The following is a 22,876-nucleotide window of genomic DNA, read 5'->3' as shown; positions in this document are numbered from 1 at the left end:
GTTGTGCTGTCCCAGCAGAACTCGTCCTAGCAGAACTAGTGAACAAAAGAGATGCCAAGACTCGCTCTGTGGCAGGAGTTGAGCATGTGACACGCATTAGCTCATGGCATCCGCTCAACAGCTCTGGGAGGTGAGGGATGTGATCACACCCATTTCACAGATGAGGAAGGAGAGGCTCACCAGCAGGTGGCGGAGCTGGGAGCTGAGTGCGGGTCAGTCTACAGCCCCGTGAGGACCGGCCGGAGCATCCTCTGGTCCAGCGGCCTGGGGGAGGCGGGCACCGTGTCCCCTGCAGCTGACTCACGGGGCTGGCACCACCGCTTCCGTGGGTGCTGTCTTTCTCTCCTGACGAATAAGGTGTTTAGGCCAGGTCATCTCTAAGATGCCGTAGAAATCAGAAACTAAGAGATTCCAATGGATTCTAGTTCTCTGGCCCTCAGAGGTGATGGAGTTTGGCGTTGAGCCAGCCCACAGGAAGTATAAATCACACTGAAATTCTAGCAGCTAGCTTATCAGATACAAGCTGGGAGATGCGCTATTTTTTTTTTAATGTGTTATTTTTAAGGATAACCTTGATTGCTGCTAGTGGAGATAATGTACTTTGGGAAGTTTTAAAAATTATTTTTAGGGTTTATAGAAAGTGAGTGATGATAAAGCGTGAGAATAACTGTGGGAAATGTAGCTACCATTTAATTCATATAATTATATAATTTACATAATAAAAGGTGTAATTAACAAATGAGGCTCTACTTATGGCAGAAGTGTTCGTTGACGTATGTCAGTCAGAATGATCAAGGAAAGATAAAACCTTGTCAGTGTGTGAGACTTGTTGACTTGCCGGCTTCTCATTTAGTCTTTTTTTTTTTTTTTTTTTTGATTGATTTCAGAGAGCGAGGGAGAGAGAGAGATCAATGCTGAGAATCATTGATTGGCTGCCTCCTGCATGCCCGCAACCCAAGCATGTGCTCTGACCAGGAAAGGAACCATGACCTCCTGGTTCACAGGTCGACACTCAGTCCCTGAGCCACACAGCTGGGCTCATGTAGTCTTTGGACGATCATGGAGTCCACGTGTGCCGGAAGGAGGTCCGGCATGAATGGACAGCAGAGCAGAATTACGAAATATCTCTGTACACGAACAGTGAGACATTGCCTGATGCAGAGGCCCAGGGACTGGCTTCCTTAAGTAAGAATGACATGGACTATAGATTAGTAGGCCAGATGTTCGCTTCGAAATACATGTTTCTGATCAGATTATTGCTTCCCATCTGGTAATCGCTACTTGTTGAAAAATGCCAGGTCTCCATTACCCTGTGTGGGAGGCCGAGACGGTTGGACGCAGTGGGGGCTCACAGGGGGCGGTGCAGGGTGAGCTGGGGCTCCTCGAGATTCACCTGCTTTGGGTGCCTTTGCGTGAAGCCGGCCGTTTTCAGGGAGGGTGGCCCTGCCTCTGTCCAGGCGCGTCACGTCCAGGCCGCGTCATTGCTGCGATGCCATCGGTGAGGAACGCTCCGGGCAGGTAGTGAGAGCTCCTGGGCACTTATTCCCTATCATTACAGCGCATGCTAGTGTATCATACACCGTTCACAGTGATGTGTCCCCGCCAGAGGCAGGATGAGTCAGATGGGACGTGGTGAGAGCAGAGCCAGGCTTCCTGTTAGGTGAATCCCTGTTCTGACTCTGGCTCTGTTCCTCCCTCGTGTCTGGCCGAGGGCAGGTTGCTCCTCCTCCCTGTGCCGTCGCCTCTAGCCAACAGGGCCTCCCCCAGAGCACGCTGGGAGAGGTAAAGAGCAGAAGCAGGCAGAGCCCCCAGCGGAGCGTGAGTGACACCCAGGGAGACTCAGTTTGGGGAAACAAAGCAGTTTAGAAGCACCAGTCAAGACAAGAAAAATCCTCGCCACGTTTCTAGGGAAGAAAAAGAGAAAGGTGAAGGGTATAGTATTGTTTTATGAGATTCTTGCTATGGAGCCAGAGAACTTCCTGGGAGCGGGACTGGGATTGCACATTGATTAGCACGCGCTCCCTTACACAGACAGCAGCTCCTTGGCACTGTGCTGAGGAGGCGGAGCAGTACAAACAGTGATGCAGATGAACCCTAAACCGCCTGCCCGGGCCCCTGCGCTGCGCTGCCAGCGGGGAGAGGCGCGGTGTGTCCTCCTGCAGCTGCCAGCAGAGGGCAGTGTGAGAGCGGAGATGGAGTGATTGGGGGCCAGGCCATGGTTACTTTCCTTATTAAATGTAGGTCAGACGCAGAACGAAAGTGGCTTGCACACCAAGAAATGATGTCATTGCAGTTGACGTTGATAAATAGACACGGAATTGAAAAGGCAGACAGTTCCATCCCAGAGGAGGCTGGGAGCCCGAGCCAGGAGCCGAGGTGGGGCAGAACCTGGGCCTGCCCACATGCGGTCCCCTCGGCACGCCTGCCAGGGCAGCAGCGAGACGCACCCCAGGGCCACATCCAGCTTCTCCAGCTGCCCATCCCCGTCGGCGAGGGCCAACTCCCCTTACTGTGCAGGTGGCCGGGGAGGGTCAGCGCCCGGCCCTCACTCGGCGGGAGCAGCTGTCAGGGCGTGGCTGCCACCTCCTGTCCCCCGGCTCCCATTCTTCAGAACACGGTGCCCCCCAGGACCGCGTGCATGCGAGAGCCCTGGCCTGCGGGTCCTTCCAGAACTAGCTTCCTGACGTGCTCAGTGCCAAGGAGCCAGGCCCACTGTGCCTGCACCTGAGCCCAGAAATCCCCTCATTTCAGGCCTTTCAAAGCTCCTCCGTGATTCTCAAAGTGTCCTCTCCCTGGGCACCCTTCACAGTGAGAGCGCAAATCAGTGGACTTAAAAACACACTCACACGCTGTATTGCATTTTCTGCTTTTCCTCATAATTTTCCTTCTGACAAGATTTCCTTTTTTTTTTAAAATATATTTTTATTGATTTCAGAGAGGAAGGGACAGGGAGAGAGAGATAGAAACATCAATGATGAGAGAGAATCATTGATCGGCTGTCGCCTGCACGCCCCACAAGAGGGGATCGAGCCCACAACCCGGGCATGTGCCCTGACCGGGAATCAACCGTGACCTCCTGGTTCATAGGTCAGTGCTCAACCACTGGGCCGCGCCAGTTGGGCTGACCAGATTTCCTTTTATCTAAGTATTCCCTTGTTCGAGTGAATAGCATTGCACTGGACTCAAACGTGCCTTTGAGACCTTTATTTTCTTGCTAGGCCTGATGCACGAAATTCGTGCAATGGGCTCGGCCCTCGCAGCCCGGGCTGCCTTGTCTAGAAGGTCGTCTGGACGGTCGTTCTGCTGTTCGGTCTGATTAGCATATTAGCTCTTTATTATGTAGGATGAGTCTGTAAGTGTTAAGCATATGGATTCGGGGCGGGGTGGGGGTTGTGGGAGGAAGACGAAGGCTGGCACCAGTGTAGGACGAAAGCCCTTTCTCCTCTGCAGCGACCAGATGCTGAGCTACAACCTCGGCAGAAGGCTGCCCGCCGACCACGTGAGCGGGTACCTCCAGTTTAAAGTGGAGGTGACGTCCTCCCTGCATGAAGGTGAGATGCCGGGATAGGTCCGTCCCTGTGGGAAAACGCGTTGCGTCTTCGTGGTCAGTTTGCATGTGCGTAGGATCCAATGGGTGCCCTGTTCTGAAAACACAAACAGCGACCCAGTGATGACCTGGAGAAGGTCACGCAGCGCCGAAGAGCCTGCTTGTCAGAAACGTCTCTCGGGTGCGTACGCCTGCATGTGGGCGCCGGGCGGTCGCCTGTGCGCAGTGGTGAACGTGTGCCCCTCATACGTCAGAGTGACCGGCAACAGGCCTGTTCCCGGTGAGGCGTGAGTCTTAGCGAGTCGGCGATGCTGGGTGGAGGGCTCGGGGAGGACTGCATCCATGCACTGATGCTTGACGAAGGGATAGGACATGAAGAGTTAATTTGCGAGAGGGCTCGGTTTTGATGAACGCTGCTTTCTCCTGCAGATGCCTCCCCGGAAGCCGTGGGCACGATGCTCGGGGTCGGCTCTGTGAACGGAGACCTGGGCAGCCCTTCGGACGAGGAGGAGATGGCCGGGGCCCACCCCGACGGCCCGGCCTGCTCCAACGGGCCCGTGTCCGAGGAGAGCGCCGAGGGGACTCCCAAGCACTCCTGCAGGACTAGCTCCACCCTGGACATGGACGGGGAGGACCTGACCTCCGTGTCCTCGAGGAACTCGCCGCCCCGCGGACGCCAGGACTCACTCAACGATTACCTGGATGCCGTGGAACACCACGGCCCCGCCAGGCCGGGCCCCGCGCCCTGCGCCGAGCGGCCCCGGGGGGCCTCTCCGAAGCTGAGGAGCAGCTTCCCCACCGACACGAGGCTCAGCGCCATGCTCCACATCGACTCCGACGAGGAGGACCACGAGCTGCAGCTGGGCCTGGGCTCCCCGTCGTCCCTGGAAGAGGAGGGGGGCATGATCATGTTCGGGGGGCCCGCGAGGACTGACGACGGGAGCCTGTCCTCTCAGACGAAGCAGGAAGACGCCCCGCTGGAGACCGAGGAGGCCCCCATGCCCGATGCCGCTTCCTCGGAGGGGAAGCCGGAGGGTCTCCCCGAGGAGCTGGCCGAGGGCTCCTCCCCAGCAGGCCCTGCCCCAGGGGACTGCGAAGAGGGTCCAGAGTCTCCAGCCGGTGCCGACCTGGACCAGGACCAGGACCAGGACCAGGACCAGGACGGCACTGAGCCCTGTGGCTCCCAAGAGGTGGACCCGCCCACGAGTGGGGCAGACACGGGCACCCCGGACACGTCGGGAGGGAGCCGGAGGGCCACCAGTGAGACCGAGTCCCTTGACCAGGGCTCAGAGCCCTCCCAGGTGTCCTCCGAGACGGAACCCAGCGACCCCGCCCGGACCGAGAGCGTGAGCGAGGCCAGCACCAGGCCCGAGGGCGAGAGCGACCTGGACGGCGCGGACAGCTCCTGCAACGAGAGCGTCACCACGCAGCTGTCCTCGGTGGAGACGCGGTGCTCCTCTCTCGAGAGTGCCCGGTTCCCGGAGACCCCGGCCTTCTCTCCCCAGGAGGAGGAGGAGGACAGGGCCTGTGCGGGGGAGCCCCCCAGCGGCGGCCCCGCCCGGGGGGCGCAGGAGGCCACGTGCGCCCCTGGGTCCCTGCCGGCGGTGCACATGCCCAGCGCCGAGGAGGAGGGTCCCGGGGCAGAGGCGGCCACCTTCCCCGACCAGGACGAGGGCGGGGAGGTCTGGCAGCGGAGGGGCAGCCTCGAGGGAGCGGCGGCCACTGTGGAGAGCCAGCCCCAGGAAGAGGGCGACGCCGGCGGCGGCGATGCCCAGGCGGCTGGTGAAGGGGCCACTGCCCAGGAGGAGGGCGCCACTGGAGGTAGGAGGTGGGGGACAGCGTGGCGCTTGGCTCAAGCAGCCTGCCCAAAGAGGCGCCTGATGGTTTTGTCCCTGAGTGCAAGTTATGCTGCAGGCTGACTGTGGCCTGAATGCTCCACCCCGGGGCTCAGTGGTTAGCGTTGTTATTATTTTTCAATGGACCTTTTATGCTGAGAGAAGAGGCCCGTCAAAGAAGTCTTGAGACTTCGATGTTGGATCTTGAGGCTCCGCATCAGGAATACGTTATGGGGACCTGCTCTCCCCAGGAGGATGGCCTATGGGGGGGGTGCTGGGGGCGCCCCGTCCACACAGGACAGGCCGGGAGGGCCTAGATGCCCGAGGGCAGGTGCGTAGGTGTGAACTGCACGGGCACACACATGCTCAGCAACGAGGCCCTTGTCTGGGCAGCATAAGAGCAAAACCAAGCGTCCTAATGCATTTCTGGTAGGACCGGAGTTTGTAGATACAAAACCCGCAGGCCGGCAGCTTCAAGGTCAGTGTGACCGCAGGGGTTTTCAGGGACCCGAAGGTTCACCTGCTTGCGTGCGACTTTCAAAGGAGAAAGGAGTGTGGGCTTGGCATCAGGTGTAATGTCTTTGCCGTGTCTCTGAGTGTCTTGGGGTGCAAATGCTCACAGAAACATTGTATAGTGTGTCAACGAATGTGGCTCAATAGGATGATTCCTTAAAAAATGTTCCATCATAGATGCACCAACAAATCAAAGGACAATTTCATCGGCCTACATAGCACAGACTCAGAACTGGGAAGGCTTTTCTTATTCTGAAATTCATTTTTTAAAATATATTTTTGTTGATTTGAGAGAGAGAGAGAGGAAGGGAGAAGGAGAAAGAAGGAGGAGAAACAATCATCCATGGGCTGCCTCCTGCACGCCCCCTACTGGGGATCAAGCCCACAACTTGGGCCTGTGCCCTGACAGGGAATCGAACTGTGACCTCTTGATTCATGGGCTGACACTGAACCATGGAGCCACACCGTCCGGGCTGTAATTTATTTTCCCAGTTAAAGTATGCCCCCTCCTTTTCTTCCTCCTCCTTCTGTTGTTTTGTTTCCTTCATTACCTTGTGGCCATATGTGTGGAAGGTGACCCTGGTGACCCCAAAGCATTAGTGCATGCCCAGGATAAGGGTGGGGTGGGGAGGGGCTGGGAGGGGAGGGGAGGGACGGGTACAGATGGGCATCTCTCAGGAACCCTTTCTGACTCAGCATTCACCTCCTGGTTCATTTCTGGGTCTTCCTGTGGGCAATGAGACCCGAGAGAGAGAGGAGACCAGCCCCACGATGGATGTTGGGTTTTTAATACAATGTCATACCAATGTGTTTCCAGTCTGTGTGCTAGTTTTGTTTTGTTGTTTAAGGTTGTTGGCACTGAGATGGAGCAGGACCTGGATAACTTCTACCTTTAACCCTAGGTTCTCAGGCCAACGGCCATCAGCCACTGCGCTCACTGCCTTCCGTGCGCCAGGATGTCAGCCGGTACCAGCGGGTGGACGAGGCTCTCCCACCAAGTGAGGACTGTTGGCTAAAGGGCTCCCCCTGACCAAGGGGGGCAGGGGTGACAGGACCCTGGGGACCTGAAAGATGGATGCCCAGGCCTATGGAGAGAGCAGCCTGGGGGCTGCCACCTGACGCAGCCAGTGTGGTGTGGAAGGTGACCCCTGTGTGGAAGGTGACCCCTGTGGAAGGTGACCCTGTGTGGAAGGTGACCTCTTGGAGCTCTGTGCTGTTGAATGAAGGGGCAGCTGGGAAAGGTAGAGACTCAGGGTCCCGGGAGTAAGTAGTGCCTCAGGGGAGAGAATCAGGAATGTTCGATGGAGGGCATGTTAGTGGGATTATAACACATGTTTTCCTGTGCGCCTCATGGCAGCCTGCGTTCGCAGTTGGTGGGCAGTTTGGTTCAGTCTCTTAGGAAAAGCCTCTGTGTGGTAGACGGCTGTTTATCCACGGGCAGCGTTTTAAACCACTACGTCCAGGCGCCTGGGTTTTCTTATGCAGAGAGGTGTTCGTCATTTCGGACATTAACCATTTATTTGGAGCGTGACCGTTGTCTGGGGACTTGAAAGATACTTCGCTTCTTCCATGTTCAGGAAGCGCGTGTCCCGGGGAGGCTGAGGGCTGGGGCGCTGGGAGCCAGCTCGGCACCTGCAGCCACAGGCCCAGTGATGCCCACGGCCAGGCGTCACCGCGCGTAATCTGAACACGGCACGCCCCCGGGGTTCCTGAAAGCAGTATTTCCCCGCGAGAGCCAAGCGTTCCGATGAACAAAAGTGACACTCAGGAGCCACCGCTTTTGGGATCATATTGTTGGAAAAGACATTTTTCTACCGTATTGCTTTCCCTTCTTAGTCACCCCCTCCCACCCATCTTACATGTGATCCCGGCAAGGAAACGCCTTTGGCCTTCTGAAATTTAAAAGTGATGGGACCTGGGGGTGGGCGGTCAGGGGAGGATGCCTTAAATGCCAGCATGTGAGTGGTGAGGTTCGGGGAGTGCCGGCAGAAAAGCAGGGTGGGGCTATGTCCAGTTTGTCCGAATATTGGCCTGACCGTTTGAATTCTGCTGTGCACATGCCTTGTGCATACACCTGGGTAGCTGAGGGCGGCTACTCCCAGGAAACATGTATTTTAAGCAGTTTTTAAAAGTCAACCAAGAGATTAATCCTTGTGTCATCATAAGCAAGGGGGGCGGGGGGGGGGGGAAGGGGGAGAAAGAACTCCCTTATTGTCAACCCTTGGAGAAAAGCTCAGAGGCAGGAAAGAAAAGTATTCCCAGGAGATGCTTAGATCTCACGGGAGGAGAGTGAATTGGGAACACCAGGGGCGAATTCCGAGGAGCTTCGTGTAGATGCGTGCGTGGGTGCATAGCAGGTAAACAGAGTCACGGGGCCTGGAGGAGGCACCGCCTCGCACCGCACTCCTGTGTGGATAGAGGGCGGGCCCCCGGCCGCATCCAGTTGCTGAGTTTTGCTGGACCATGATTTCGGCCTCTCGATTGTATTTTATAAAGACAGGTCCTTTCCTGCTGAAATGACGGCCACTCTGTGTGATCTGTCGGTGCATTTGTGCACCCGCTGCTCTTTCCATTTCCTAAATACATTTCAGGATTTTAAAAATAGGAGCCATTGGTAGCTCATTTGAATAAGTGGATCTATTCAGAAGTAAAAAGGCAATGCAGTAGTATATCCGATTTAATGAGTGACTGATGAATTGGGAGGAAAATTCGTAAGAGTTGTTTCCTGGAGTTCAACTTGCAAAAATGGAGGGGGGTGGTTATGTGATACTGGATAAGTTAATAGATTGAGGCCTGAGCGTACCCGATTCCTGCTCACCTCTGTCCCCACACCGCTTCGTCTCATCCTTCAGATCTTCTGTTTAATCTTACAGTTTCTACTGTGTTTAAGGGTAAGGAAACTCTTGTTTTCTAGGGTTTAAAAGTGAGTTTTGAGAAAAGAATGGATACTTTTCGTCTAAAAAGCGACTTTTGTCAAAATTAAAGATCAAGGCACGAAATATACAGCTATTTGAGATCCTTTACAACTTTTTATTCAAACACACAAGGCAGAGAGGACCTCAGCCTGCTGCACCCCCAAACCGAGTGCACCTGTCCCACCAGCCCCCACCACTGGCACCTCCCAGTCTTTTTCCCCCTTCCTGTCACCCACCGAAAGGACAGGGACCTGCTCTCCAGGCTCCAGAACCATAGATCTGATCCACTGACTTTTGTACTTCAGACCAATATTTCTTGGGGAAAATTCTTATTTAGTTTGTTCAAGGAAAAAGTTCCATCTTTGAAGACAAGTTTTTTTGCCTTTTTTTTTTTTTTTTTGGTCAGAAAATGGCAACGTGCTTTCTTTTCACCTTTAGCTGCCAGAAAATTAGGCAAATTGTAGTCATCACCTTATCTGGGGAGCCTGGCAGCGTCTCTCCTCTGCTTCCTGCGCGTTGCTTTCGCTCTGTTGTCATCCCCAGGTGACCTATCCTGTTTGTTTTCACTGGAAGCGGCCGCACACATTCCCGGGGAGGGGCGGCCGTTTGTGTCTGTGGACGGTTGGTTTGGTTTGATACAGTAGAGCGGATGCCTGGGGTATGGCAGCTCCTCTGAGAGAGGGCCGAGATGGGCATACTCGGTTCTCAGAAACATTGGGATGGGAATGTATGCAAGGAGCAGAGCAAAACAACGGAGTGGCCCCGGGGGTTTGGAGAGTGGGCCCTGGAAGCGCCATCCTGTGGTTGCTCCTTGTCAGCGGGCGGCAGGTTGGAAGTGTCCTGTTGAAGGGGGTGCGGCTGGGCCCGAAGAACTCAGACCCTGCGGGCTGGCTCCTTGTGCGTCTGTTACCCGGGGCCTGAGTGGCTTCGAGGGGTTTGTGTTGTCTGTGTGGTGCTTTTCCTCACCCAGTTTTCCTTTCCTTTGCCACATGTCAGACATCCTAATGTGTTGAGATCAACGAAAAAAAGACCTTTTGCTCCTCCCCCCCCTCATATCCCCCTCTCCCACTCTCCCCCCCGCCCCAGGCAGCCCTCCCTGATTGTCTGGTGCCGGCTGGGGTGGCGCATGCAGCCTTGCCAGCCCTCAGACTGGGGGAATACATGCCTGTTCGCCTCCAGAGCACTGCCATGGTGGTCGGGGCAGACGTGCTTCTGCCCGGTCCCCAGGGCGAGGCCTGTGGTGTCTGTCGATAAGCTACGCAATCACAGGAGCATTTTGAAATAATCAAGCTGCTTAGGAGAAAGGGGCTTCTTAATGTGGAAATATAATGAGGATAGAAGTAGAAATGTGCGAGGACTTGCCTGGTTAAGGAGCAGACCTCGGCTGTTTTCCCCTGAAAATTACTCTTCCCGACTGCCACCGATACTAACGTTTTGCCTTTTGAAAACATGAGCTCACGCTCTGGGTATTTTACTGGGGGAAGAGCCTTGGACAGGGTCACGGAGCCGGGGTGTGTGGCTCTGAGGACCCGTCTGCCAGCGGTGTGCACGGAACATGCCCTTATATGTTTGTTTACAAAGACGCACACACTAAATCAATGAGACCGCTTACGCGCACAGTTAAACAGTCTTTTAAAACATCGCGCTGATTGGGGGTGGGAGACAAGTAGTTACCCTCGCTCTGTCCATGTGTTCATCTTTGGCAACGTGCGAACGGAAGTGCGGAGCCAGCGATGCTGTGTGCTGACTGGGCTGCATTCTTTCCTTCTGAAGACCATTGACTAAAATTGAACGTAAATATGCACATGGAAGTTTCCAGCGGTGAGATTTTTTAAAAAAAATTTTAAAAATTGATTTCATAGAGAAAGGGAGAGGGAGAGAGATATAAACATCAACGATGAGGGAAAATCATTGATCGGCTGCCTCCTGCCCGCCCCCTACTGGGGAGGAGCCCACAACCGGGACATGTGCCCTTGACCAGAATCAAACCTGGTACCCTTCAGTCCACAGGCTGACACTCTATCCACTGAGCCAAACCGGCTAGGGCCAGCTATGAGATTTTTATGTAAGTTGGGAAAAAAACAGGAAAAAATCTTGCTTTGGAGAAAGCAAACAGCAATACCAATTTTGATGGAAATATCTCAAGCATTAGGATACCAATGGCTTGTATTTTTAAAATACTGGTGCTCATCTCTGAAGGATGAGTGTTGTGGGCAGATCTGTACATTCAGAGAGTCTTTAAAGGGCTGGCATTGTGCACAGAGGATCTGGTCACTAACTGGGCACAATAGATTCAGGTGCGGACGGAGGGGAGGTGGCGATTATACGCGGAGGTCTGTGTCAGTAGCCCCAGATGATAGTGTGTCGGGGGGGAAGCGGGTGCTGAGTGAATGGACCACGTGGGTGGCTCGGCTCCTCCTAACCCCTCTGGGTGCGTTGCTGCTGTCTAGACTGGGAGGCGCGCATCGACAGCCATGGCAGGATCTTCTACGTGGACCACGTGAACAGGACCACGACGTGGCAGCGGCCCACGGCGCCCCCCGCCCCACAGGTGCTGCAGAGGTCCAACTCCATCCAGCAGATGGAGCAGCTGAACCGCAGGTGAGGGCGGCGCGCGCTGCCCCGGGTCTGTGCTGGGGCTGGGCTCATGGTTACCTGGTGCGAGGTAGGAAACACGGGTGTCTCGCTGTCATCTCCGCGTGTCCTGTCATTAAGGTGTAGGTGCTACATCTTTTGATTCATAGGTTTAATTGAATGTCTCTTGGTTAAAAAAATAATAATACCCCACACACACATACACCACCACCACCTACACCACACGCACACACACACACACACACACACACGCGCGCGCGCGCGCATGTGCACACACACGCACACACCGCTGGTTTGGAAACTGGAAAGGAAATGTATGATGCTGACCCAGCTCGTCAACCCAAGGCATTGCTTTTTAGTAAGCCAAATACGTTTTTAAATATCTAGAACCCCCACTCATGCGTGATGCATCCTTATTATCAGTGGGAGCTTTTTAATCTGTCCCTTTTCAGGTACTGATCGCTACAGAGCAAAAAGTTGTTTCTTCTTGAACAATAGAGGGATTTAATTTTCTTTGGTTAAGGACCACAATTGTTTTTTCTCTTATAGGACACTTTACTGATGTCTGTTAAGTGATTTAACTACATATCAATAATTGAAATTAAGTATATACAACATTTTATATTTGATATACACACTTTCATACCATAATGTTACATACTGTAGAAAATTGCATAATGGGAGAGAGAATTCCCATCATAGATCGATTTCTGGGCTAAAAGTTCTTTGGATAAAATCCAGTAACCACTTATATCAGTGTGCACCTGTGTTCTTTATTAAAAACTACTCTTATTGATTTTAGAGAGGGAGAGAGAGAGAAACATCACTGTTGAGAGAGAATCCTTCATCGGCTGCCTCCTGCACGCCCCACACTGGGGACTGAGCCCGCTACCCAGACATGTGCCTGTCCTGAATCAAACCGTGACCTCCTGGTTCATAGGTCGCTGCTCACCTGCTGAGCTGCATCAGGGCTCACCTGTGATCTTTATTGAGGGACCTCAGGAGGAATTCGAAGTGGGAAGATGGCTGTGAGGGCCACAATTTTTAAAAAATTTGTTAGGAAAATGTCCACAAGCAATGGACAGAAGACATCCAATGCGACGTGATTTACTTAAGTGAGAGATGGCCTAGCTAGCCGGTCAGGGAATGGAGGTTTGGGAGGAAGTGGCCAAGGCAGGGATGACAGCGGAAACTTGGGGCTCGGGGAAGGGGTTGAGCCCCAGATCTCAGGGCTGCTGTGATATGACGAAGCTCCTGCTTTTAGGTATCAGAGCATCCGCAGAACCATGACGAACGAGAGGCCCGAGGAAAACACCACCGCCATCGATGGGGCCGGGGAGGAGGCCGACTTCCACCAAGCCAGCGCAGGTATGAGCGGGGAGTGTGTGTGTGTGTGTGGGGGGGGCGCTGTCATAGCACAGAAGCAGAACACAGATGAAGTAAGGATTGCCAGAAAGTGAGGCTTTTCTCGTAGAGGACTTTGGATCTTCGATACGATCTGGTAATCCAGCTCCAAAAGCAGAATTCGCCAGGGACCTCTTCCTCCTTAATCCTGGACTTTGTGTCAGTACTGAGAAAAGAATCACAAACCCACATAGGAAATAAATTGCTTTAACCTCTGGATCTGTGGGCTGGTGGGCAAAGATCGAGTCTGGTCACTTAGAACACCATCGGATGCATTCCGGTGTGAGTTGATCAGAAATGCCCTCACTTTCACTTTAGTCTAATGAAGAGCCATCAGGTTTCCTGTGTGAATGTACATCAGAGATGGAAGTGTTGGGGGATAAAGCAATAGAGCAGCGATGTGAGTGATGAAGGCGTCCCCGGGTGGACGCGTGTGGGTACGTTTCTGCCGCGTGCGCCGCTCTCCCTGAACGCCCGTCTGGCCTGCCCCTCATAGACTTCCGCCGGGAGAACGTCCTGCCGCACTCTACCTCCAGATCCAGGCTCACGTTGCTGTTACAGTCTCCCCCCGTGAAGTTCCTCATCAGCCCCGAGTTCTTCACCGTGCTACACTCGAACCCCGTGAGTACCGCCTCAGGCAGGATGTGCTGGAAAAAGCAGCGGGCCGTAGGACATCTTCCGTGTGTGTGTGTACATGTGTATGTGTGTGTACATATGTGTGCGCGCGTGTGTGTACATGTGTATGTGTGTACATGTGTGTACATGTGTGTGTGCGTGTGTATGTGTGTACATGTGTATGTGTGTATGTGTGTACATATGTGTGTATGTGTGTGTGTGCGTGCGTGTGTGTGTGTGTGTGTGTAGCAAAGTAGGAATGACGATAGCTGATGTTTGCCGAGCACCAGGTGTGTTCCAAGCACCGTGCTAAGCACTCTGTATGATTTGACCCATTCCTCCCAAGTTTTGAGTTAGATGAAAAGTCCTTGTTTCCAAATAAGGAAACTGAGGCACAGAAAGGCTAAATACTATCCCCGAGGTCATACCGCCGCTCAGTGGTATTGTGGAGGGTAACGTTTCAGAGATAGTGACTCCAGGGTTTATGCTGTTAAGGACCACCAGGCTGCAGTTTTTAAACTCAGTAGACTTTTATAAATACATGCATATTCTTGGTCTCCAAACGTTAGAGATTCTGGTTTAATAGGTGTAGTATAAGTCCCAAGAGCCCCCCTTTTTTTAAGACCCCTTCAGTGATGCTGATGTAACTGGCCTCTGACCCATAATTTGGGATTTCCACGTATAAAGAGATGTTGCATTTAACGACGTCACTGCCTTCGGCACACCATAATTCAGCAGGACTGCTGACAACTAACTTACTTTAACGGGTGAGCAGTCGCAGCAGACTACAGGTTTCTTGTTTATTTGGTTTGCATGTTAGCCTTGGTTTTCCGTACTCTTTTTGTGTGCATGGTTTTAAAACTTCTTTTGCTGGGAAGCCCATCTTGATTTTAAACAATTCTTCCTAAAGCATTTGAATTGTGTTTGCTTTTCCTGCCTGAACTGCATTCATTCCGGGCTGTAAAATGATTGATGCTGTGCATCTCAGCACATCTGCAAGATTGAAACCCTGCTGGGTATTTCCCTGATTTATGCATCGTAGGAATTATAGTAGCTGGATGTTTCTTGCTCATGGTCTCAAGATATGAATTTATGGGGATAAGTCAGCCAATTTTTGGTAAAAGGCATTACTTGCTGGCAATTCTTTTTTTTTTTTTTAGGTTAATGGAAAATGTTACAAAACAAACTTTTATTTGGCTTCCTTATTTTAAGATTTATTATCTAGCCTTTTTTTTTTTGCCTGAGTTGTTTATGATCTACAATTGCTCCAATAAATTCCCTGTTTATATTATTGAAAATGTTCAGCATACTAAAGGAGTGTATTAATTTAAAAGCTTTCCTAGTTCTCTTTTTTATGATTTGAAGTTATCAGTTTATGTGTTAAGCTAGCCATAAAAACATAGATTTCATATAGCAGTATTTTACTTAATCATCTTTATTGAGAAGAACATAATTAAGTAGATATATGGTTGTTATAACTCTAAAGAAAAACTGGAACACAAAATATTGGTGTGTTTTTTTTCTGTTTTGCATTATGGTTGCTTTAAGATATATTCTACTGCCCTCTGTTGGTTGTGATCAGATTTCTTCCAAATTGTCCCAATAAACCATTTCTCCTGATAACTCAAGATTTAATTATTAGTGTCATGTCTTTTATAGATGGTATGCCTGTGTGTGTCTAATAATTCTCACACATAAATATATCAATTATATGCAACTGAATAATGTTGCCAACATACATGCCAAATAATTATTACTCTGGCTTTTAATAAGCTCTAGAAATACATTAATTCCACCGCATAAACTTTTTAGTGCTTAACCCCTAGAGTGCCAGGGAGCGTAATTGTGCTCCTCCTGTCTTTTGCCAAAAGTGCCGGGAGCGCTATCAAAGCTTTGATATGGCGTCCAGTTCTAAGTCTGCTTTTGTTAGTGATGATGATATTGCTAAATATGTCAGTGTAGTAAAGGTTTCCTTAAGTTTTTGGATATGTAACTTCATTTACTTGCGATTCATAATTTTTTTCCTAAACTGCTATAAAATCAGCAAAAATGCCTTGGCAATTTTAGCATATTTCCTAGGATATTGGTTGGCACTCAAAGAGTTTGTTTATAATGAACTTCTTTAAGGTGTACAGATGCTCACATCTGCTCCCACAGGTGAGAGATATTTGCTATAGATGCAATGATGATATTTTTCAAGTGTGAATTTGGAAAACCTATTCCCGATGAGGGACTTTTGAAATATGAACGGTAGATTTTGTTTAGCAGTAACGTGCTTACCTGTGTTATTAAACAGAACAGACCAGGCCAGTGATGCAGGACATACAGTCACCACAAAACAGCAACAGCAAAACCTGCCACAAAAGGAATCAGTTGACTGACACAAACTGGATGTTTACATGTCCTGGTCTTTTTCCGCTGCCCAATGGCGGTAGCACTCCCCTCCGTTTCTCTCAGTATCTTTCACTTCTAACACCTCAGATACTGAAGCAGACGACACGCATTCCGCTCTAAGGAGTGTGACTCTAACACAGCTGCACTGAGACATCCAGGTGACCCCTGAGCTGACTGACCGGTCACTCAGCCATCGGGCGTTCATTTCTTGCCGGGAAGACGTCACCAGGAGGGAGGCTGGGAAAGGGCGTTCTGGGACAGAGAAGGACTAACCAAAAAGTATGTTTTAAATCACATCAAAGGAAAACAAAACCTGTGCCATTTAGAGATTCGGAGGGGCTCTGTCTGCTATTAACAACCGACTGCCGACTCGCCTTACATCCAGCAGCTTCCAGCGAGCTCAGCCTGGGCGTGGCCTGGAGACTGTGCTGTGAAGCAAGGCCCGTTGCCCTGCCCTAACCTCCTGCGTTTCAGGTGGGAAATCACATCCCTTCACAGTGAAGCACCTTTTTCTATGAGACCAGGACACAGCACAGCAGAGAACAACCCCCACAGGGAGGGGTCCTCACCAGTGAGGACCACGAGACGAGAGAGGACAGAGGCCTCTTTTCCTTGTCGCTGTCTGCGCTGTCGCTCCGGTCCCACCTGCTCAGTGTTCCTGGCTCTCTGGACCCCTGTCCTTAGTTCTGCTCATCCTGTCGGTGGGATTCAGTGCTTTCACCCCCCTGTGGCTTTTGTTTCCCAAACTCTGCGTTCTGCCTCGGCGAGCCTCTTCCTCCCTCCTGCCCCTGCGATTCTCCTTCTCCATCCTTTTGAGTCATCAGGCCGTGCTCATCTCTGTGTCCCCGAGGTCTTTAGGTCAGGGCTTAGCACATAATTCATGAAAAGGGATGAAACCCTTCTTCAGTTCATAGGAAGTGGGATTCTGGCTCAAGATCACCCAAGTTCTCAGAGTAGAAAACAACTTCACTACTATCCTTCATCTGTTATAGATATGGTAGGTATAATCCCATATATATTCATTTACTCACGTATGCTTTGTATTTTTAGAGTTATTTTTACCTCTTTATAGATCTTTTAGATCCTTGTCCCACTGGATTTGAATCCTGCAGACTTATGAAGAGAGCAGGACAGTTATCATCTCATCCTACAGCTGGGCCAATTGAGGCAGAGGTTAAATGACTTCCTTTGTCTCTGTCATGAGTGACAGGACTGTGACTAGAATCTTCACTATAGGACAGTATTAACTGAGTGTATTAATATGTTTTTGATTCTCATATATATATATATATATACACATATGTACATAAATATATGCACATATACACAAATAGTATATATATTGAATAACATGTAAAATATATTCAAAAATAGAATAGACTTATCCTATCTAATAAAAGAGCAATATGCCAATTAACTGTCACTCCAACATAAATATGGCAGTGCCCAGTCCGCTGGAGTCCTCCAGTCCCAGGGGGTGGTTGCAAGAGCAGGGCCCGTTTGGCTGTCGCTGTGGGAACCTGGGAGCAGCCAAGCGGGCCCCACAGACAGCAGAGAACCATGGGGAGCGGGCCTAAGCCGTCAGTAGGACATTCCCTGAGGGCTCCCGGATTGGAGAGGGTGCTGGTTGGGCTGCAGGACCCCCTCCCTGCCCCACTGTGCACGAATTTCGTGCAGTGGGCCTCTAGTATATGAATAAACCGATATGTAGTTTCTTCATCAAAATGTAGCGTCTGGAGGGGTGTTTCTGTTTGGCCAAGTGTTCTGCATGGGCCCTAGTAGTCACTGCATGTTGCACAGCCTGGGAAAACCACTGGTGCTCGAGGTTGCTTGCCAGTTCCTAAAGAGAGAAATCGTCCTTACACTTAATTTGCTTTGGTCGATGCTTTTTGCAAAGATCAGTTGAGCTTGGCACTCTATTACATGTCTCGTTGAGTGGAGAGGAGGAAGATGAAAGGCCGTAATTAATTAGAAGCGCAGCCTGAGACTCAGGTGCGGAGAGCTGTCCAACTCCAGGGACTCGCTTCCAGCCGGAGGCTGGGGTGGGCTCCTCACCTCATTACGGCCTCTGCTTGTCCTAATGAAGTTCTGCTTCTTCCCTGTAGCGAGTGAGGAGCAGTCCTGATGCTCCAGATAAAGGTCAGGCTGTGGCCTATTGAGTTGCTTTAATGTGGAGAGAGAGAAATGAGGGGATCAAGAGATGTGCCGATTTACAACAATGGCTAATGTAACGATTTATTGGATGGAGTTATCCCACCATCATTTGTCCCCAAAGAGACGTACTGGGGACTGTGACCTGGGAGCTCATTGCTGTTGCCACCAGACAGGCCGGTGTGGTCTCGGGCCTCTGAGCTTGCAGGGGCTTCTGTGGAAATAGAGCGCCGCTCAGAGCCAAGTGCAGCAACCAGATGCCTTGCCGAGTGTTTGTTCAGCGCCAAAGCAGGGTCAGCCATGGGCTAAGCTATTAATTAGCTAACGTTCGCCTCTCACAGCCTTCGACTACTTTTATTAGCCTCCGTCTCTGCTTTCATGCGATCGCCTTCTTTTCTCTCATGCCCTCTAATTGCCCACAGCCCTGTGCAGGCATGACGGCTTGGCAGACTCTGTGCTGGGCACCTCAGTTTCTCACAGCCGTCAGAGCCTGCTTTCGGTTAGGCAGGTTGAAATGTGACCTCCAAATACTGTATACTCAGGTGTATTAGGGAACTAGACTATGCTAGTATTTGAGAATGGTTCAATGTGTTCTTCCTTCCTCCCCTCTTTCCTTCCTTTCATCTTGAAAGGGAGAAAATATTTTAATGCAAAATAAAAAGTATATAGTGAGAGAATCAATCAGAATAACTACATAATAGTTTTATACTAGAAGCTGGTGCACAAAATTTGTGCATGGGTAGGGTCTCTAGGCCTGGCCGGCAATCAGGGCCGATCTGTGGAGTGACTGGCGGGGCAATCGGGGAGCCTCCACTGGCACCCACCTTGTCTGGCCTGGGGCCTGTGGGCTGGGGGCAGTTCCTGCATTGAGCGTCTGCCCCCTGGTGGTCAGTGCACGTCATAGCAACCGGTCGTTCTGCCATTCAGTCGATTTGCATATTAGGTTTTTATTATATAGGATAGTGTCAGTTACATGTCAGTAATGGCAATAGCACATCTCATTGACAAACTAACAAAGCTGTGTTTCACATTGCAAATTGGATTGTCAGGGTTCTATGATCTCTGTAGCCACTCAGAGCAGAGACCCCAGGGGCCCAGGCTGGGTCTCTTTCCAAACATTGCCAGTCACTGTGCCAAAGGAAAGAAAGCTCAAGAGGACTCACATTGGCAATGAATGTGTTGACCTGGACATGACACGTCTCGAGGGACCCTGGACACTTAGGAGCAATGTGGACGGTCCTCATACTCACTTATCTATTATCCTCAGTCACTACCACAGTACTGGGCATGGCAGAGGCGGAATGAAATGATGTCCAGGGATTCTGGTTTCTGTGCGGTTTGCCTTAGTCTGTCTTAGATGGAAATTAACATAACCCAGGAAGTAAAACCTGTAGGTCTCCAGATCCAGGGAAGAGGGATTGAAAGCCCTTTGAACAGACCTGAGAATAGAGTTTAATTCCAGGACAGAGCATGCCTGGCCAGGTCAGTTTCATAGTTATTCCTGTTCCCTCCTTGGCACATGGTATTGTGCAGTGAATATTTGTTGGCTGACTTCTATGTGGACCACCCATGGCTTAGGGTCCGTTTTCAGCTTAGGTATCATAGAGATGAAGACTGGCGTTTTTGACAAAACACTTTTTTGTGTGGTTGTGTAGTCGAATTTTATTACATGTGCATTTTCAATAATATAAATTGGGCCATATATGTAAGTGTGTGTGTGTGTGTGTGTGTGTGTGTGTGTATACACATATACAGGAGAAATGGAAAGAATATATATATGTAAGAGGTGTAAAGTCCAGATAGTGCTGTCTTCCATTCCATTCCCTGAGCTTATGCCTCACTCTCCTGTGGTCTCAGATGAACACAGCTCAACTGTGAGAGAGAGCAGCTCAGCCCCATTGCATGTGCTTCTCATACTCAAGCACCTGGCTGAGCACTTTCCCCACCTGACTTCTAAGTGTGGGCCAGCTGCTTCGTGGGCACTCACCTGGGTGATCTGTCCCGATGCTGGGGGGAGCTGGCTCTTTGGGGGCTCACTGGAAGGTGGTATATCTGTCTTCAGCCTGGTGTGATTTTGACTATTGTTTTTTACGCCTAAAACCGACGTTAGGTGAAAACGTCGGACCTGACAGTCCGTACAGAATGAGACTCCATGGCCTTGGTACTCACTAGATACCTAGACCTCATGGGGAAGACGGCCTTGCTTTCTGTAGCCTTTCTGTATGATTTTGATCAAAACATGTTGTCCTGTGTCTGCCCTTCCCGTGTGTGGGTCTAGAGCTAGGTGGGAGCCTGTCTGCCCACCAGAGGAGTAGACACACCCATGTGTGTAGGTGGCGCCTGCCTGCCCCGGGGGTTAACCTTGGCTCTCCATCCTTTCTCCAGAGTGCCTACCGCATGTTTACAAACAACACGTGTTTGAAGCACATGATCACCAAAGTCCGGCGGGACACCCACCACTTTGAACGCTACCAGCACAACCGGGACCTTGTGGGATTTCTCAACATGTTCGCCAACAAACAGCTGGAGCTGCCCAGGGGCTGGGAAATGAAACACGACCATCAGGGCAAGGTAACATGCAAGCGGCCCGGGCACGTGGCCCTGCCCTTCGCGTCGGCGGGGGCCCTTGGTGAGGTGACACAGGCCATCTCCTGGGTTCGAGCGAAACCTGGACCAGCAGGCTGTCTCTAAACGGTCACCACACACCTCGGAAGCAGTGTGTGCGGAGGACGGCGTGGGGGCTTTTGCTCGTGAGACAGGCGTGTTTGCCTGGAGACGCTTCCCCTGTAACCTCTCACCATCTTCTGCTGATCAGAGAAGAGGTGTCTTCGGTGATGGCGCTTCCTTCTCCCAGCTAAACAGCTCGTGTGATGGAGAGTTGGATAACAGTGGTAGTGTTTGGAGACGGTGGCTAGGAGGTTGCTAAGCAACCACACAAGGTGTGCCTTTGTGACGCCGTCCGGGTTTGGGCCTCAGTCCTGTTGGTTCAGATCCCGGATTTTGTTAGCACGTCAGACAGGAACACAGGTGGATTCGTGTGTGGTGAGCAACGCGTAGCTGGTCACACAGGCCGGGGGAGCCACCTGTGTGGCTACTTCCTTTGTAGACAGTGAACCGGGAAGCCGGGTTGTAACCAGGAGCCCGTCACATGAGCACGAAATCGGAATGAGGAACTTGGTCATTTTTGTAAGGGCTTCCTCAGCTGAGATGCTATTTATCTGATTCTTGTTTAGCGCCGCTGCAAGCCATTGAACATTCTAAGCTTTTATATATATATATATATATATATATATATATATATATATATATATATATATATATATATATATATTTATTTATTTATTTTATTGATTTTTTTTTTTTACAGAGAGGAAGGGAGAGGGATAGAGAGTTAGAAACATCGATGAGAGAGAAACATCGATCAGCTGCCTTCTGCACACTCCCCACTGGGCACGTGCCCGCAACCAAGGTACATGCCCTTGACCGGAATCGAACCTGGGACCCTTGAGTCCGCAGGCCGACGCTCTATCCACTGAGCCAAAAACGGCTAGGGCCATTCTAAGCTTTTTATATGTTTGAGCTTCTGTCAGCAACTCCATCGACAGTACTGCTCTCATTACTGCCAGGTCCAGGTATGGAGCCTCAGCGATTGGTTGGTGACCTGCCCAGTGTCACAGGGATGGGCAGGGTTGAGCGGTGCCCTCGCCCGGGCCGCTGAGGGGAGGCACCGTGTTCTCCATGCAGTAACCGCCTTCAGCATCCTTGTCTGTAGAAGGACTTTACCTCACTTGTGGGTGCGGAGGGTTAAAGCGACCTGATATCTGAAGTAACTGTGCTTCGCTCATTCATTCAGTAAACATTTATCGAGCCCCTAAGCAAGGCAGACAAGCCAGCTGCTTCCTACAACTGCGTGCTCCTGGGAAGAGGCGGGGAATAAACAAATAATAAGGAAATAGCATGCCAGGCGCCTAGTCATGCTATGATTTAAAACAGGGATGGGGACCATCCATCCTATGGGCCGCATAAGGCCCGCGAAATCATTTGGCCTGGCCCTGCCAAGGCATTAGGGGTGCGTTAATGAAACGTTTGACCACAGAGAACAGGCTAATTTTGAAGTTGATAATTCTGCCTGGCCCTTGAGTGATGCTATAAATATCCAAATGCTCTCGGCAGAGAAAGGTTCCTCACCCCTGGCCTAGCTGGTCCCGGTGAGGACTCGGAAAAGCACTGATGGTGTTGTGCCTGGTGTACAAGAGCCCCGGCAACCAGCATTCATTTCTCTTCTCATCCCGGCCAGGACGTGTGCCTGGCGTCAGAGAACCACTGCCCGGGACCCCCCAGGGGCAATAATGCTGCCCACAGCCGGCTCTGTGTAGAGACTTAACCTGCTCAGTCAGTGGCACCCTCAATGAAGGGGCGCGGGAGCTTTGCACGTGGGGGAGGAGGGCCCTTCTGCCCGCCCTAGCCCTAGCCTGCCTGACGCCCTCAGGGGACAGCGCCGTAGTCACAGCCCCTGGACCTCGAGGACGGTTTCAGTTGCACTTAGGGTGCTGTTGCCGATGAATGACGATAGAGGGTTAAGGACAAGTTCTGTCTCATAGCTTTTATAAAAGTTTCGACGGTTAGACAGCAGTAAATGTGATCTCGGCACGTGAGAAACCACGATTCATCCTGTTCCCTGAGGGCTGTGGACTCGAGGTGGGGGGTGGGGGTGAGGGGGTGTGGAGGCAGGTTCAACCGAAAGTCGTAGGCATTGCAACGAGCCCTGAATGTGGGCTGGGGCTGGTAGACAGCTGACCGCACAGTCCACTGGTGGATTGGCCGTTGGCTGCCCTTTGGCATGGCAGACAGACCAGGACCCCTGCCCTGTGGACAAAACAGATTATCAGCCAGGCCTGAACGCCTGT

The 22,876-nt window shown here is 51.3% G+C and overlaps 1 protein-coding gene across 13 annotated transcripts in view; it reads left to right on the top strand.

Moving 5' to 3' along the window:
- HECW2 (HECT, C2 and WW domain containing E3 ubiquitin protein ligase 2) overlaps positions 1–22,876 on the top strand; it is a 264,600-nt gene that overhangs the window by 148,614 nt on the left and 93,110 nt on the right. For all 13 annotated transcript variants that reach the window (XR_009453721.1, XM_059702621.1, XM_059702618.1 and 10 more), the window contains 7 exons: positions 3,451–3,551; positions 3,977–5,368; positions 6,798–6,893; positions 11,261–11,411; positions 12,670–12,773; positions 13,306–13,430; positions 20,355–20,540. Coding sequence is in view for 12 of the 13 variants with exons in the window: in XM_059702621.1 (XP_059558604.1) it covers positions 3,451–3,551; positions 3,977–5,368; positions 6,798–6,893; positions 11,261–11,411; positions 12,670–12,773; positions 13,306–13,430; positions 20,355–20,540 (2,155 nt within the window). In the remaining variant the exon portion in view is untranslated. The remainder of the gene's footprint in view (positions 1–3,450; positions 3,552–3,976; positions 5,369–6,797; positions 6,894–11,260; positions 11,412–12,669; positions 12,774–13,305; positions 13,431–20,354; positions 20,541–22,876) is intronic.

Source organism: Myotis daubentonii, chromosome 7 (assembly GCF_963259705.1).
Source record: "Myotis daubentonii chromosome 7, mMyoDau2.1, whole genome shotgun sequence".
In the NCBI taxonomy this organism is placed as follows: domain Eukaryota; kingdom Metazoa; phylum Chordata; class Mammalia; order Chiroptera; family Vespertilionidae; genus Myotis; species Myotis daubentonii.
This window is presented reverse-complemented; position numbering and strand designations above follow the sequence as displayed.